This window comes from Lutra lutra, chromosome 7 (genome assembly GCF_902655055.1).
Source record: "Lutra lutra chromosome 7, mLutLut1.2, whole genome shotgun sequence".
Taxonomy (NCBI): domain Eukaryota; kingdom Metazoa; phylum Chordata; class Mammalia; order Carnivora; family Mustelidae; genus Lutra; species Lutra lutra.
This window is the reverse complement of record NC_062284.1, coordinates 64,421,616-64,438,579: the sequence shown is the minus strand read 5'-3', so window position 1 is coordinate 64,438,579 and position 16,964 is coordinate 64,421,616. Positions and strand designations below refer to the sequence as shown.

At 40.9% G+C, this 16,964-nt stretch overlaps 2 protein-coding genes across 3 annotated transcripts in view; one reads left to right on the top strand and one right to left on the bottom strand.

Moving 5' to 3' along the window:
- The window catches only part of SLC30A4 (solute carrier family 30 member 4), a 32,314-nt gene extending 25,313 nt beyond the window's left edge, over nucleotides 1-7,001 (top strand). For both annotated transcript variants that reach the window (XM_047735878.1, XM_047735877.1), the window contains exons 6-8: nucleotides 469-574; nucleotides 1,346-1,480; nucleotides 2,439-7,001. In XM_047735878.1, coding sequence (XP_047591834.1) covers nucleotides 469-574; nucleotides 1,346-1,480; nucleotides 2,439-2,593 — 396 coding nt within the window. In that variant the 3' untranslated portion in view covers nucleotides 2,594-7,001. The remainder of the gene's footprint in view (nucleotides 1-468; nucleotides 575-1,345; nucleotides 1,481-2,438) is intronic.
- Nucleotides 7,002-12,398: 5,397 nt separating this feature from the next.
- On the bottom strand, nucleotides 12,399-14,481 carry LOC125105310 (adenosylhomocysteinase). The gene has a single exon (XM_047738675.1). It carries the CDS (start codon nucleotides 14,394-14,396, stop codon nucleotides 13,098-13,100), a length of 1,299 nt encoding a protein of 432 aa, XP_047594631.1. The 5' UTR covers nucleotides 14,397-14,481; the 3' UTR covers nucleotides 12,399-13,097.
- Nucleotides 14,482-16,964: the final 2,483 nt, after the last annotated feature.

Sequence of the window (16,964 nt, the reverse complement as noted above, 5' to 3'; positions counted from 1 at the left end):
GCCATGTCACTGAACTGCTAGGTACTGGAATGTACACTGGACTAGAAATCCAGAGACTGGGGTTCTAGTCTTGGCTCTGCTGTTAATGCTTTGACCTTGAGCAAGTCCCTCCTCCTTTGTAGGAGAGGCTTAGACCAGATATGTGGCTGCTAAAAGTCCTTCCAGCTTTGATATTCTATGGTTCTGGGTGGAAGTTTTAGAGAAGGCATGGAGGAAAACAATAGAACAAATGATTAAACTTCTGGAAATAGGTCTTAGAAGAAAAGGCAAAAAAAAAAAAATTTTTTTTTAAACAATCTAGGAAAGAGTGAAGGTGTTTCTCAATTGCAGTATTCAAAAATAAAGGTATTCTTTAGTTCTGGTATAGAAGACTAAAGAACAGGGGACAGAGTATTGCTTGTTTTGCTTTACAGTCTGTTTTACGTTGGTCTGTATTTAATCACACAATTTTGGTCTGTTACCTTTCAGCCAGAATACAAGATTGCTGATCCCATCTGTACATACGTGTTTTCATTACTTGTGGCTTTTACAACATTTCGTATCATATGGGACACAATAGTTATAATACTAGAAGGTAAGATCTCACTTTCATATCCCCAGTGTGGGTTTCTTACCTCCCTTAATCAGATTGGGGGTGGGGGGCACTCTAGAGTAAGAGTCATGTCTTTTCCTTTCTCTTTACTGATGCTTATTAGGCTATGGTTAAACCACTTCATGTGTATATTGATGTACTCTTCCCTCTGTTACCCATTTGATCCTTACAATAGCTAAGAAAGGTAGGCAGGATGGACATTATCCCCACTTACCAACGAGGAAATTGAGCTTCAGAGGGGTTATATAACTTGCTTACTTAAGGTAACGCTGCTAATAAACTGTGGAGTGAGGACAGAAATACAACTCTTGATTCTTGGTATAATTATGTTTAGTGGTTTATTCATTCTTTAATATCCATTTAACTTGCTACTTTGTTATATTTTCAACATCCCTACTTACTGATCCTATGACTGAGTGTGTAAATTCTCCACACCAGGTTCATCATCATTGGATATTCCCTTTTTTCCCTTTTTTGTGTATCCCAGCTTATTTGTTAAAGGAAGTATTCAGATTTGATACTTCTTTTTAGCAAGAATGAACATTCTAAAAATTATTAACCTCTTATACATATCTTGCTTTATGTGTGCATGGTTTATCTTAAGGTATTAAGATATTTTAAAGTGTCCATTTAAAGTGAATTTGGTAAAGCCATTTGGTTTCTTTGGGGGAAAACAAAAAGTTCTATCAGTAATGTATAACTTTCTTCCCCAAAATAAACTTTACTTATAAATGATATATTCTGAACTAATAGGTGTACCAAGCCATTTGAATATAGACTATATCAAAGAAGCCTTGATGAAAATAGAAGATGTATATTCCGTGGAAGATTTAAATATCTGGTCTCTCACTTCAGGAAAACCGACTGCCATAGTACACATACAGCTAAGTATGTTGCTGACAGTAAATGCTGGGGTTGATGGACTTTAGTATTAAACATCTGTGCTTATAATTAAGTAGGAGGACTTTTCTGCTGTAAATATTTGCTTTAAGGGGAGGGACCAGGCTTTTCAAAAGGTGAGTGACAGATCAGTAACAACAGCAGAGCAATAATTTTTGATCTCTAAGATGAGACTCTTTTTTTTTTTTAAGATTTTATTTATTTGAGAGAGAGAGAGAGAGAGTGCACAGAGGGGCAGAGGAAGAGGTAGACTGCTGAGCAGGGAGCCTGGGAACATGACCTGAGCCAAAGTCAGACGCTTAACCAACTGAGCCACCCAGTCACCCCTAAAATGAGACGTTACAAATTGATTTTTGCCTTCAGATTAAGGCATGAAGAATATTTACCATCCTTTTTCTACATAAGAAAACCTGTTTTTATTTCTTAAAGTCATTTCACAGATTGATGCTTTTTATTTATTAAAGTAATATGCAGGGGCGCGTGGGTGGCTCAGTGGGTTAAAGCCTCTGCCTTAGGCTCAGGTCATGATCCCAGGGTCCTGGGATTGAGCCCTGCATGGGCTCTCTGCTCAGCAGGGAGCCTGCTTCCTCCTCTCTCTCTGCCTGCCTCTCTGCCTACTTGTGATCTCTGTCTGTCAAGTAAATAAATAAAAAAATCTTAAAAAAAAAAAAGATAAAGTAATGTGCATATGGGTTTATTTTTTTTAAAAAAGGAAAAGACTTAATTGATGTCTAGTATTTTTTCTCTACCTGCGAGTGGACTGGAGGATTGAAATATGAGAAGGCATCCTGGCTTTGGAGACTGGTGTACTTCTCTAACAGAGTAGCTTCAAGAGGGGAGAAATCAAACTACTAAAAATAGGTTCACTGTATGCTGAGTTTTTTATTCCCCTATGTCATTGTAACTATGTACAATGAGTAGTAATGGTATTTTCTTGACATTGCAGTTCCTGGAAGTTCATCTAAATGGGAGGAAGTACAGTCCAAAGCAAAGCATGTATTATTGAACACATTTGGCATGTATAAATGTACTATTCAGCTTCAGAGTTACAGGCAAGAAGTGGACAGAACTTGTGCCCATTGTCAGAGTTCCAGTCCTTAACTTTATACGTTTTCGGGACTACTGCCTTATTTATCCTGCAGTCACAGACCTGAGAGCAATAAATGCACACACCTGAATGAGACAATGGAATCCCTGCCAGCTGTGTCCATATCAAGCACAGGTCTCTCAGAACAATCACTCCAGCCGGACAGTGCTAGTTTCTGTTTAATGGTAAAATGAGACTTCACCCTGACTTTCAGAGGAAGATGTTTCCAACACTATTTACAGAATAAGATGTGACTCTACAGATACCTCAAAGAAGACAATCCAATTATTAATTATGACAGAGTACATGTCTTAAAGGAAGCATCAAGAATTCAGTATTTGCATTTAAAAATCCTTTTTAAAGACCATTTTTTATCAAGCCAGTGCTGGAAAACTGAATTTTTTTATTATGTAATCTTGACATCCAGCTTCTGGAATTTGACACCCAGCTCTCTTTTTACAGAAATTATTTCTCAGCAGATTTCAGAAAGTACTAGACGTTATCCAGAGAGTGGAATAAGCATGTATTCCCATGTTTCAGAAATGTTTTATTTCACAAATAACTTAATGTTATTATTATAGTTATACTTTATAAACAGTTTTTGCCAGATGTTATGTGGTTTTGCATCTCAAAGTTAACATTTTGGGTTATTTGCAATCTTGATCAGAACTAAATCTTTACATATTGTGATCACTGTCATGAGGATTATTTAGGAAATATTTTCAGTACTATTCTGAATGGCAGAAGTTCATCTTAAACTCCAGTTATGATATGATCATGTAAAACAAAATACAGGAGTAAGGATGGAGTGTGGAATGTCAGATTTAAGTCTTCCTGAAATCACTTTTATTGTTCATGGAATTATCTTTACTTAAGACTAGGAGGAGACTGCAAAATGTGAACAGTGATCCTCTGTCCTTTCAAGAACTGAAAGTTTGCTTGGTACCTTGCTTCTGGCCTCCTTATCAGTCAGTTTGTGCCCTTTCAGGGTAAAACTCTGGAGGACTAAGGGTCAGTTTGTAATGCCCATCTTTCAGATGTGTATTAACCACATTCCTCCAGAGAGATTTTTGTTTGATTATATGAGTTAGGGATTCTCCAGGGACTCCAGAAACCCTAAGATATAATTTTGAGGTTTTCCAATAATACCATAGCAGAAATGCCCAAAGAGAAAGGGAGAAGACATTATTCTAAAAAAAAAGAAGAAAGAAGAAAAAAGTCAAGGGTTTTTGACCTAGTGTTTGTGTTTTCTTAAAGCACAGGAATAGGGGTGGACTTTCAGTCTGTGGTATGGGGAGGTTAAACATGAAACTTTCCAAAGGAATGCAACCTAATTGGTAACAGTTGTGTTAAAGAGGCAGCTGTGAATATTCACGTTCCATTTTGCAACTGTTGGTTTTGAAATTATCTTTATGCACTTTAGGAGTCCATTTTCACAGGGACAGTTTCTTAACCAAGAATGGCTGTGGCTCTTGGGGTTCTCAGAGACCCAAGAGTAGCGTACAGTGTAGAACAGACAGGTTGTGTTTTGAAAGCCGACGTAAACATGCCAATGACTTACAATATCAAAGAAGGATAGGAAACAGATTTCATCTTTCTACCAAGTACCTCACTATAAGTAAACCGAAGATAAAACCTGAATTTACCTAAGAGAGGATTATGAGTTGATGGTATCCCCCCAAAAAGGGTTGAGGAGGGATAATTGTATCTAATAAAACCCAGTAAGTGTTTATGGAATTGAATTTAAAATTAACTTTAGGGGATTCTTACTGTGAATCCATTTAAAATAATGATTTGAATTTTTCAAAATTTGGGTGGTATATAAACTGTTTAAATACAAATTCTCATATTAGGGAAGGCAAATAAGAATAAATGAGAAGCACTTCAGTGGACATCTGAGCATTTATGGACTTTAGGGTACCTAGCACAAGAAAGGAAAAGAATAATCATTATATGCTAATGGATTTTCACATATTTGTAGTTGTTTCTTATGTCTACTGAGCTTGTTTCTTGTAAACTTCCCTTTGTCTTGAGTAGGTATATCTTACTTTTCATATCGACCTGTCCTTGAAAATTTACTTGATAAAAGAGTCTAAAATCCACTTGAGGACTGAAAAGGAGCCTTGTGTAAAATGCAGGAAACACTGAAAACTTATGTAAATCTTAATGACTGTGTTCTATTTAAAGTGAGGTACACATGAAGTTTCCTGTCTTTGTCTTTTGTAGCAAGGATTACAGATTTTGTACTTTACTGGGTCTGTGGGACTGAGAATTGATAGATTTCACTTTTTATAATTTGACAAAACCCACAAAGGAGGATGTGAATTTAGCAGGTACGACCAGGGGACCATGGTCTGCCTCTGATAAGGAGCCTTGTGTCTGTCCCTCACCTGTTGAGCTGCAACCCTGAGTTACACCCCCAGCAAGCCCTCACAGGAAGAGTTCTCCACTGTCCTGTGACAAGCGGTGAGTATTTGTGGATAAACACCTAGTGTGGTTAATTTTGCACTGGGCAGTTCTTCAGTGTGATCTATTTTAATTAACATTTCCAAATAATCAGAGTTAACTTGTGTACATAAAACCTGTGTTTCACAACTCTGGCCAGAGGTAGCATTTTGATTTTAGGGAAAGACCTATTTTTCATTAACGACCATGCTGCCTTAGAAATCTCATGTGAGGAAGAGGGTTGAATAAAGTATCTTTCAGAGGGCTTTGAAATGCCGAACCACAAGCAAATGGAATTCGCACATACACTTTCCATTAGCTGTGCCTCGTGTAATGTGAGCCCAGATTTTCGCAGCTCTCAGCTCCCATCAGTATTGTTTGCCAAATCACAGGAGCTCCTGTTTTACTGTTTTCGTTACAGATTTTGGTACTTTATTTCCATTTTCTAAAATGAATTTTCCTGCTCTTAAAAGTCTCAGTATTCTGGTTCTGTCTCTTGAACCCAGGTGTCCTCACTGACAGTGTTTGTCTTTTCAGTAGAATTTTCCCAGACTAGACACAGGCGGGATTAGACACACCAGCTTCCCTTTCATTTTAATGCGAGGAAAACCATCTTTCAGAAACAAAGTATCACTTATAAATGTATTTCTAGGTGAGGAAGAATGCTTTTTTTTAACAGCTGCTTGTTCCTGATCCAGATTTCTCTGCACACTGAACTTTAAAGAATAAGTATGATAGAAATAGGCTATACTATAACCATGAGTGAAGATCATTTCTAGTAAGACGACTCCGGGTCTTGTTTCTCAAACAACCATTCTCATTACTTTTGAAGATATAGTCATTTGCTTCTGAAACAAGCACAATTAGCTAAATTTATTTTCTTTTTTCTTTTTTTTTAATTTTTAATAGCCCAGTGCAGGGATTAACTCATGACCTTGAGATCAAGAGTCAGTTGCTTAACTGACTGAGCCCCCTGGGTGCCCTAAATTAATTTTCTTTTTATGAATTTATATAAATTGGCTCACCATAATGAATAGTGTGTTCTTACAGAATTTGAGCCCCTTTGGCATAAGGTTTTAGGCAATTCTGCTGTTGACTCTACCTATAATAAATTTAAAGTTATAGAATATGTTAATAGATATAAGACTAGTTCATTTGGCTCAGTTTGTCTTTGAATCAAGCTCAGCTCATGAGCCAGTTGGGTATTAGTCACAAATGAATAGTGACATCTAGCTGTGTGCTGTGTTGAGGGGAGGTGAGTCTCAATTCCAAATGATTAAGTTTTATTTCTAACTACAGATCTGTCCTGTGAATCTTGCCAGACAGGGCATGATATTTATTTTACAGCTCACCAATCGGGGTATTTTTGCGATGTTGGCAGGAACGTGCAAATTAGAAGAAATTGTCGTGGGGGAATTCCTCAGTATTGAATTGTATATGCGCATTCAGGCCATCCTGTAATTGATTTCTCGCTTACAAAGGGTTTACGCTGTTCTTCTAATCATATTGTAAGGACCAACAAACATTTTTCTGATTTTTGTAAGACTGGAAAACATTTATGGAGACTTTCCCAATTAAATCTATGACAGTGTCAATTTATAATAATGTAATTAAGTATATTCTGATGTAACTGCAACACAAAGTTGAAATGGCCAGTAGTATGTCAGCTTTGCACCTGGAAGATACTGTATATTTGGAAAGCTTTGCTTCTCTAAAAAAATATATATGTTATTAAGTAAGCCATATCACAATTTAAGAAATTGTATATACTTTTCCATTTGCCCTTTCAGAAACCAGGTATTTTGCATATGATTGATTTTGGGAAGATTTTAAAGCTGGGGTTTGCCCATGTAATTTAAGATCAAAGTATAGTATATGTATATGTACTGTATTTGCAATTTTCAAATTGTAATTTCCTATACATTTATTAAATAAAGTATTGTTTTGCCGTGTGGTTTATTAAAAAATGAAAATATACAATCCCCCTTAAATCTCTGGTTTTTTTTTTCATTGATTAAGTAGTAGTAGGCCTTAAAACAATAATAATCTTTAAAAGCATTAGAAAGTGGATTATAACCTAACTAGTTTTACCAACTCCAATGGTAATGCCCTCTTAGACATTTAAGAAATAAACCTGAAAAAAACCTTCCCAATAAGGAGAAAAAGATATTAAAAGAATCTGTAACTTTTTCTATCTGTCATTTTTGATATCCCTGCAGCCCCAGCAACAGTGGCAGAAAGGGAAGAGCAAGGCTCCTGCTCCAGTAAGGTTGGTGCGGGCCTTTGTGAAGTCTAGGCACGCTACCGGCTGACCCTCTGGGAGTGTAGACAAGGGCTCGGTCTGAGCACTGTGCCTCATGGGCCAAGTCTGGCCTGCAGCCTGATTTGTGCAGCCCAAGGAGCTCAAAATGGTGTTTATAGTTTTTAAAGGCTAAAAAAAAGTCAGAAGAAGAATATGATGTGAAAATTAAGTTGAACTTTACATTTCAGTGTAGGGGCGTTCAAACACAGCTCTGCTCCTTTGATCATGTGTCGTCTGTGGCTGCTTTCATTCTTCAATGGCAGAGTTGAGGAGTTGGGACACGTATAACATATTTGCCATCTGACCATTTATAGGAAGTCTGTCCGCCCCTGGTGTACACACTGTTGTTCTCTTTGAAGGCTATCACTTTTGGGTGTAGCAAACTTTTCCAATCTGGCTTGGACGTTTCTGAGACTGGCTAATATGAAGGTCACCTGAGCCACTAAAGGTTCTTTCCCTCCCCTTTTTTCTTTTCTATATCCTCCTTGGAGTTTGGGGCAGAAAGAGGAAAAGAGTAGCAAGATTTCAAACATTTTGTGCCATATGCCCTAAATGTTTACTAGCAAAGCAGTTTTCTACCCCAAACACCGGGATCGTTTAAGAATACTTTTCAAGGGGTACCTGGGTGGCTCGATTAAGCATCCAACTCTTGATATCAGCTCAGGTTGTGAGTTCAAGGTGGTGAGACTGAGCCCTGCATTTGGCTCCATGCTCCTTGGGGAGTCAGCTTGGGATTCTCTCCCTGTCTCTCTGGCCCTTTTCCCTGCCCTCATCCTGCATGCCTGCATGCTCTCTCAAAAATGAGTCAATCTTTAAAAAAATACTTTCTAATAGAAAGTTTTATTTACTTGATTTTTAAATTTTCACTTAAGTTATGACAAAAAAAGGAATTTAAAATGTATTTATGTCGAGTACCTTATGTAGTTTGTGCCAACTGGGAGCTCACAAGTGAAAAAAAAATATTTTATCTGCTAAATAAGATGAAAATTGGGGAGTTCCTGGCTGGCTCAGTTGGTTAAGTGTCTGCCTTTGGCACAGGTTATGATCCCGGGGTCCTGGGATTGAGCCCCACATTGGGGTCCCTGCTCAGTGGGGAGACTGTTTCTCCCTCTTCTCCCCACTTGAGCTCAGTGTTGCTGTATCTGTTGCTCTTTCTCAAATAAAATATTTGAAAAAGAAAAGATGAAAATTGGTTATTGGGCTTTTAAAATATGTCCTCTCAATTTTCCAGTCAGGGAAAGATACATCTATTTTTGAAATATTTATGAAATATGAAAATAGATGAAAGATACATCTATTTTTGAAAATAGTAATAAAATATAGTTTAGATAAGTTGTACTAGGGAGATGTTAGATATTATTTGATTACTTATCTAGCTAGAGCTATCTAAAATGTGTCAATTTTTTTGGTCCACATCAGATGCTAAATTCTAAGCTGGGGTAAAAGCCTTACAAACAAAAAAAGTCTTACAAACTTTTATTTATGCCAAACTTTCAGTTTTATTTACTATATCAGAATAATGTTCATTTATAATTCATTCCAACTATGACCTATTATTATTGCTGGAGGCTATGAAATAGTCTTTTTAAGCAGCATTCTGGTTTTTTTACTTTTTTATGGAACATGAACTATAAAGTTTGGCCTATGGGTATTACCCAGTAAATATGGAGACAATACTTAGTAAGTTACCAAATAGCTTCCATGTCTCCTTTCCTGAACTTCTCAAAAATTCATTCTGGTTTGACTTTCAGATTCCTACTGTCTATGTTTTACTTGCAGTTTCTGCATGTTGGTTTATGGGGTTTTGTTGTGTGGGTTTTGTTGTTGTTGCTTTCACACTTCTCTTCACTTTAACAAAATGTCATGGAAAAAGTGTGTGGGGGTTGGTTTTTTTACAAACTATATCTAGCTATTTCTTGGTAAGAAAGTAGGATTTTTTAAAAAAGATTTTATTTATTTGACAGAGAGAGAAAGAGGAAGAGTGCACAAGCAGGGGGAGCAGCAGACAGAAGCAGAGGGAGAAGCAGAGGGAAAAGCAGGCTCCTTGGTGAGCAGGAAGCCCTATGCGGAGCTCAATCCCAAAAGACCCTGGAGTCATGACCTGAGCCAAAGGCAGATGCTCAACCAACTGAGCACCCTGGTGCCCCAGATATTTTCTTTACTAGAAATTTTCAGAGATCCCATGACTGCAAGGACTATGCTAGGGCAAGTGAGACCTCTGTTCCCTTGACTTCCCTAGGATTGCAGATCTTACCCCACCTTCCTCTCTTACCTTTCCTCTACTTCCTTCCCAGAGGAATCCGGCTGATAGTGTGAATTATTACAGGGATATTTGCCTCTAGACAATGATGCTAGTTGGGGCATGAAGAAGTGGGGTGAAGATGAGAGTTTCCTGGACTTCTGTGCATGAAATCACAGTCACCTGGGAAGGCTATGAGCAAATCCTAGTTCCAATAGGCTCTTAATCACTTTACAGTTTGGCTGGAGTTTCAGCATTATCTGAACACAAGCCCATTTCATCCTCTCTTTGCTTTCTTGTGTAAGAATATTTTCCAAAGTACAGCATATTTTTTAAAGTGCCAAGACAAAGTATTATATATTTTAGCTATATATATATATATATATATATATACATACACATACACACATACATACACACATACATACATACATACCTGGTTTGAGAAGCATTCTCATCTTTAAGATACCATGATATTGAAATTGGGACATTTCAAAAAGTTGGTTCAGTTGGTTGGAATTTTTTATAAGATATATATTTTTTTGGAATTGATCTTTGAAGACCACCTCCTCCCTACTGAACATGTTATGGACTAGAATACAAAATTCCTAAGGATTTTTCAAATTAAACAGGAAAGGAAACAATACTATGTTTTTGGAGAGCATCTTAGGTCATACCCTCACTCCTACAAATATAAAATCAAACTCCCATTAGGGATAGCTTGAGAAACTCTGGCTGGTAGAATAAAATCCACCCTCTTGGTAATGATATACAAAATCTTTCTGATTTGGTGACTGCTCACTTCTCTACTGACCGTTCCATCCTTTCCACAACTACTACCCTACCCCGCCATGTGTCAGCCATACCAAACCACAGTCAACTTTTGGTTAATGGGGGAAATATGTATTAACATTTTTTTTGAGATCTCAGACACTGTACTGTGCATTTCATTAGGTAATTCTCATGATGGTATTTTAAAGAATATTATAATCATCTTACAAATGAAGAAACTGAGACCAGGAGAAGTTAAGTGCCTTGACAAAAGTCATGTAGGTAGAGTCATAATGCAGAAATAGAAGGCCACAGACAACTCTTAAAATTAGTTATAATTAGTAAACAAGTGATACAAAAGGGATCCAGTGTAGACTACTGTAGTCAAAATCACAACCAAGTTTTAGATAATAGATGTATAAAAATAATGTAAGTATAATAGTTCAGGAACACTCAACTTTTTACAATTTATATGCATGCTTGGCCAAAAAGTAGCCAGAATTTTACTCTGTTTCTTAGCTGAGTTCTTGTTTTTTGAAGCACTAGAATGGTACTAAATCAGGTCTCAGCATATTGTTCTCACTAGCATTTCATCTCTTCACTCCTCAACCCTCACAGCCATGATGGGGAAGTGTTGGGACCCAAGCCACAGGGGCTGGGCTCCTTCTGGCCTTCCCTCAATAACCCACCACTTCCTGCTCCCAGGACAGTGCACTTCTGTGTCCACACCTGGTCTTGTTTATGAGGAGGAGGGGCTGTTTCACATTATAGTCAACATACATGGGGATCCACTGGTCACAGCCATCCCCAAATCTTTTTTTTTTTAGATTTTATTTATTTATTTGAAAAAGAGAGAGCTCAGGTGCACACACAGCAGGAGGAAATGCAGAAGGAGAGGGAGAAGCAGACTCCCCACCAAGCAGGGAGCCAAACACAGGACTTGATCCCAGGACCCCAGAATTATGACCTGAGCAGAAGGCAGACACCCAACCGAGCCACCCAGGCGCCCCCATCCACCAAATCTTAAGTCAGTGCTTACATTGCTTGGGGAGAGGGAAAGGTAGATAAATCAAGGAAAGGGGGTTGTGCCCACCAATGGTGTGCCCACCAAGACAGGATTGAAATGACCAAGAAACAGCTTAAGAAATTCTATGTTGGGGGGCGCCTGGGTGGCTCAGTGGGTTAAAGCCTCTGCTTTCGGCTCAGGTCATGATCTCAGGGTCCTGGGATGGAGCCCCACATCGGGCTCTCTGCTCAGCAGGGAGCCTGCTTCCCTTCCTCTCTCTCTCTGCGTGCCTCTCTGCCTGCCTCTCTGCCTACTTGTGATCTCTGTCTGTCAAATAAATAAATAAATAAAATCTTAAAAAAAAAAAAGGAAAAAGAAAAAGAAAGAAATTCTATGTTGGGAAACAACAAAAACACAAGCCTCCAGTAATTCACAGAAATTTCCAGGAAGTCAGTGAACTTCCCACAAGCCATGGAATTATGGGTTAAAGCTGATCTCATCTGGGTTGGGAGTGGGTAAGATCTAGTAGATATCTGGGTTAGTAACTAGGAAGCTCCAAACCAAAGAGATGCTTTCCCTCTGAGCTCACACAGAGGTATGGACTCAGAGCAGGCTGTTTAGATTTCTATCCTGACCCTTCCTTCCGAACAGTGAGATTTTGGGAAAACTTATTGAACTTTTCTGTGCCTCAGTGTTTCTGTCTGCAAAACAGTAATATTAATTGTCCCTACCTCATGTGAGGATTAAGTGAGCTACCTAGTGGAAGTGCTGAGAATACATCATTATCATCAAAAGTTAATCTCTTCACAAATGCACTGCCTAGGGCAGCTGGGGTGGCTCAGTCCAGCAGGTGTCATGATCCCAGGGTCCAGGGATTGAGTCCCACATCAGGCTCCCTGCATCTGCCTCTCTCTGTCTCTCATGAATAAATAAAATCTAAAAAAAAGCACTGCCAATTTTTTTTTTTTTTTTTTTTTTAGGCACCAAAATTTTTATTTACCCATCTTCCTGCTGTCTTTTAACATTATAAACATTAAACATTATAAACCAAATGAATCTTTTTGATCCAGGGTTGTGACAGGAACCATCGTGTTCCAAAGAGGTGGCAGATCTATGCCTCCTTTTAGGATTCTTTGGCCCCTCTCAACCTCTGGGTGTCACTTCTCTTTTTCTTGCTCTCCCTTAACAGTATACTCTAACCTGTGTAAAATAGAAACTGACAGTACTAACCTCATTGTTCTGTGAAACCTCTTAAACAAGAGAATCCGCAGCACTAAGGTAGGTTCTCAGGGACATCAAACTCCCAAAAGTTCCTCCCAGCTCTCTGATACAGTTCATTCTCATGTCATGGGCTGAGGAACCAGTGAATCAGTAAACTAAGAACATGTGTAAAGTCCCCAGGCCAGGTGAGGGCCTAGATGGTAAAGTGCATGCACTTTGTGACCACCACTGCTGACTTCCAACCCAAGTAAGGACTGACTGAGCAGTTCCAAAACCCCTGAGCTCATGGTTTCCTGTGGGTATCTCCTATGTACTTGTGATGACCAGGGCTTGAGAAGGGGCTTCTCAATTCCATCTGCCACACTTTTAGAACAGTATGAGGGATGCACCAGCCAAAGATGGAGTGACTAGCTCTGGGGAGTCAATGGGGAACATCAACAAACCTATCTCAAAGTTGGTGCCATTTGCTCTTGGGGAAGAGAGGTGGGACCCCAGCAAGGCCAGCAGCTATAAGGCAAACAGTAGGCCTGGTTTTCAGTAGCGGTAATGATCAGGCTTGAAGGGACCATCACGGGACAAGCCCAAGTACTGGGCCTGCTTCTCAGTCAGCTTGGTCAGCTTCACATTCAGCTTAGTCAGGTGGGCTTCAGCCACTGCTTCATCCAGCTTCTTGGGCAGGAAGTGGACCCCAACAGAGTACTTGTCTGGGTGGGTCCACAACTCTATCTGTGCCAGCACTTGGTTGGTGAAGGAGTTGCTCATCACAAAGCTGGGATGGCCCGTGGCACAGCCTAGGTTGACCAGCCGGCCCTCAGCCAACAGGATGATACGGCGCCCATTTTTCAGCCAGTAGCGGTCCACCTGGGGTTTGATGTTCACCTTCTCCACAGCATTTTCGTTCAGCCACTTGACATCAATCTCCACGTCAAAGTGTCCAATGTTACACACTATGGAGTCATCTTTCATCTGCTCAAAGTGCCGGCCAAGGATGATGTCAGTACAGCCTGTGGTGGTGACAAATATGTTGCCCTCCTGACAGGCCTCATCCATAGTGGTCACCTCATAGCCCTCCATGGCAGCCTGCAGTGCATTGATGGGGTCGATTTCCGTGATGATGACGCGGGCCCCAAAACCCCTCAGGGCCTGGGCACAACCTTTGCCCACATCGCCATAGCCTGCTACCACTGCCACCTTGCCTGCAATCATCACATCTGTAGCCCGCTTGATGCCATCTATAAGAGACTCCCGGCAGCCATACAGGTTGTCAAACTTGCTCTTGGTGACTGAGTCATTGACGTTGATGGCAGGCACCTTCAGCTTCCCATTGGCCATCATCTTGTATAGGTTGTGGACCCCCGTTGTGGTCTCTTCAGAAATGCCTCGGATGCCTGACAGGAGCTGTGGGTACTTGGTGTGAATGAGGTTGGTGAGGTCACCGCCGTCATCCAGAATCATGTTGAGGGGCCCGTCTTTGAAGTACAGCGTCTGCTCAATGCACCACAGGTACTCCTCGTCTGTCTCACCCTTCCAGGCGTACACTGGAATGCCAGCCTTGGCGATGGCAGCAGCTGCGTGGTCCTGGGTCGAGAAAATGTTGCAGCTGGACCACTGCACCTCTGCACCCAGGGCCACGAGGGTCTCAATGAGGACAGCTGTCTCCACAGTCATGTGTAGACAGCCAGCGATGCGGGCGCCCTTCAGTGGCTTAGAGGCCGAGTACATCTCCCTCATGCGCATCAGGCCCGGCATCTCATTCTCCGCGATGTCCAGGGCCTTGCGTCCCCAGGAGGCCAGGCTGATGTCGGCGACTTTGTACGGCAGTTTGTCCGACATGCTGGCAGTTTCCGCACAGAGTGATGGACACACGCGAAGGGAACCAGCCCTGGGACTACGGGATAGCGCAGGAAGGGCGGCGCTGGGCAGGCTTTTTTTTTTTTTTTAACTTGACTAACTGAGCAGTGCTGGTCTTGCAGCTCCCAGAACAAGGCAAATTTGTTAGCCTCTGCTCCTTTGCCTCTTCTTTATCTGAAAGATCATTTCCCCAACTTCTTTACCTCACAAAACTCATCTCATCCTTAAGGCATCTCCTTGGGCATCATCTCCTCCAGAAAGCCTTCCTTGCCCTCCCTATGTGAATTAGGAGCCCCTCCTCTGTGCCCACCTCCCCCATTTGGTCGTTGTGGGAGCCACAAGCCCCTTGGGGGAGGGACCTAGGTCTTCTCTTTAAATTTCCAGTGTTGGAGACGCAAGAGGCCTGTGTGAATGTTCCACAGTTGGAAAGTATACATCCACTAAATATCTATTTTTGTATGGACATTTCTTAAGTAGCCCTAAGAACCCCTATCATCAATGCTATAATCTCTTTCCCATAACGTAACTGAAACCCTAGCATAAAATGGCTCCTCTGAGAAAAAAATGTTCCAGACTGGCCATCTTTCAATAACAAAGACTTAGTTTCTTTATACTTAGAGTATGTACAATTACAGTACAGCTATTCAAGAATTTCTGATTATTTTCTGTATCGTTTTAAGATTACAAGAGAAATTAGACCCTCTCCTAAAACACCCACAGACAATTGCACAATTAACTGCAACTAAATTGCTGTTAACAGCTAGCAATTATCATCACTCCCAGAACCTGCTCATCTCCAGGAGCCCAGAGGTAGTAGCAGTTCCTGTCAGTTCCCGTCTTGCTGGTGACGGCTTGTTCCTTTAACAAAGGCGCCTTATTTTTAGAAGATGAACAGCAGCTATTTTCATCTTGAAATTGGGGAACAGCTCACACTCCTTTGTAAGTCTTGATGGAGTTTAAATCAATCTTTATTCTCACTTTACAACGTTATCACCGAGCATATAGGAGCACACTGGAGCAAGAGGCGGAAAAAAAGATTCTGGCCTCAGCTCTGGTAGGCGTGTCTCATTGGACATTTGTTGAGCCTCAGTCTGGCCGTCTGAATACTACTACTACTAATAATAATAATAATAAAACACTGACTGAATGTTAGCACTGTATATGCCAGGCACTGCTCTAAGAGATTTTCGGGTATTCGGGAATCCTACCAAACAACCCTATTTTATTACCCTGGTCTTACAGATGAGGAAACTGAGACAAGGAGAATTGAAGAAACTTGCCCCAGGTCAGCCAATAAGCGGCAGAGCTGGGATTCAAATCCAGGCAGGCTGGTCCAGCATCCATACTCTTAGACTTTCCGGCAAGATGGGAGCTGGGACGGACCTCCTAAATGAGCTCATGCAGAATTTCGTGATGCTCTCAGAGCACCCACAGGGGCTGCCTGAATGCACAGCTGTGTGGATGGGATGAACGTGAGGAGGACCACTGCAGAAATGTACCTGCTTCATCAAGAATTGGGCAACTGGGGATGCCTGGGTGGCTCAGTCAGTTAAGCCTCTGCCTTTGGCACGAGTCCTGATCCCAGGATCCTGGGATCTAGTTCTGCATTGGGCTCCTTGCTCAGCGGGAGCCTGCTTCTCTCTCTGCCTCTGCCTGCCACACAGCCTGCTTGTGTGCTCTCTCTCTGACAAATAAATAAATCTTAAAAAAAAAAAAATTGTGCAACTAGATGGACAGGTTACCTTAACTCTGACCCCATCTCTCCCGGAACTGCCTGAAGCTTACTAACATTTTTTACAAATAGAGACCCCAAGGGGGCTATGCTCTGCCTCTTCTCTGCTGTGCTTTGTTGGTGAGAAGTTGAGAGGTGGCATAGCGTGATGGCAAGGAGGTGGTGTGGATCCAGCCTGTGGGGATTCAAATTCAGCCCTGTGAACTTAATCACTGTGAACGGTTATGGTGTCCATAAAATGTCTAGCACTGTGCTTGCTGGTCAATAAATTGTCATCTCCTTCCCTGGCTCCCTACTCCGTGAGAAATCACGAATGTTCCTACTGGACATATCTACTTAGTATAACTCAGGTAGACTCTCACACTAGGGATTCATTGAAGGATGGAAAGCAACTAACTGTTATCTGAGATTTTATGTCAGGTCATTTCATACCCATCAGCCTTTTCTCAATGGGGCAGAAGTGACCCCAAGTTTACATTCAGGTTTCATCAGTATGAACTGAGGTTGATTACTTGACCTCTTTGGGATCTTTTTTTTTTTTTTTTTTTATTAAAGGGGGGTCTTAATGTTAGCTGGTCTCAGGCACATGCTGGGGGCGCACTGAATGGTGGCTGCAGCTGCCATTCCTACATTGGTGTCCTGAGCTTCTCTGGCCTCACTAGAAGCTTTCCTGACACCCTAAAAACAACTCCAAATTCATAACTTCATGACACAATGGAGATGCAGGATCTACTTCCCAAGTGAGTCAGTCACAACCACCCCAGCACAGATCATGCCATCAGTTCAAGGAGGACATCTTACTGTGCCCCACTGCCTTC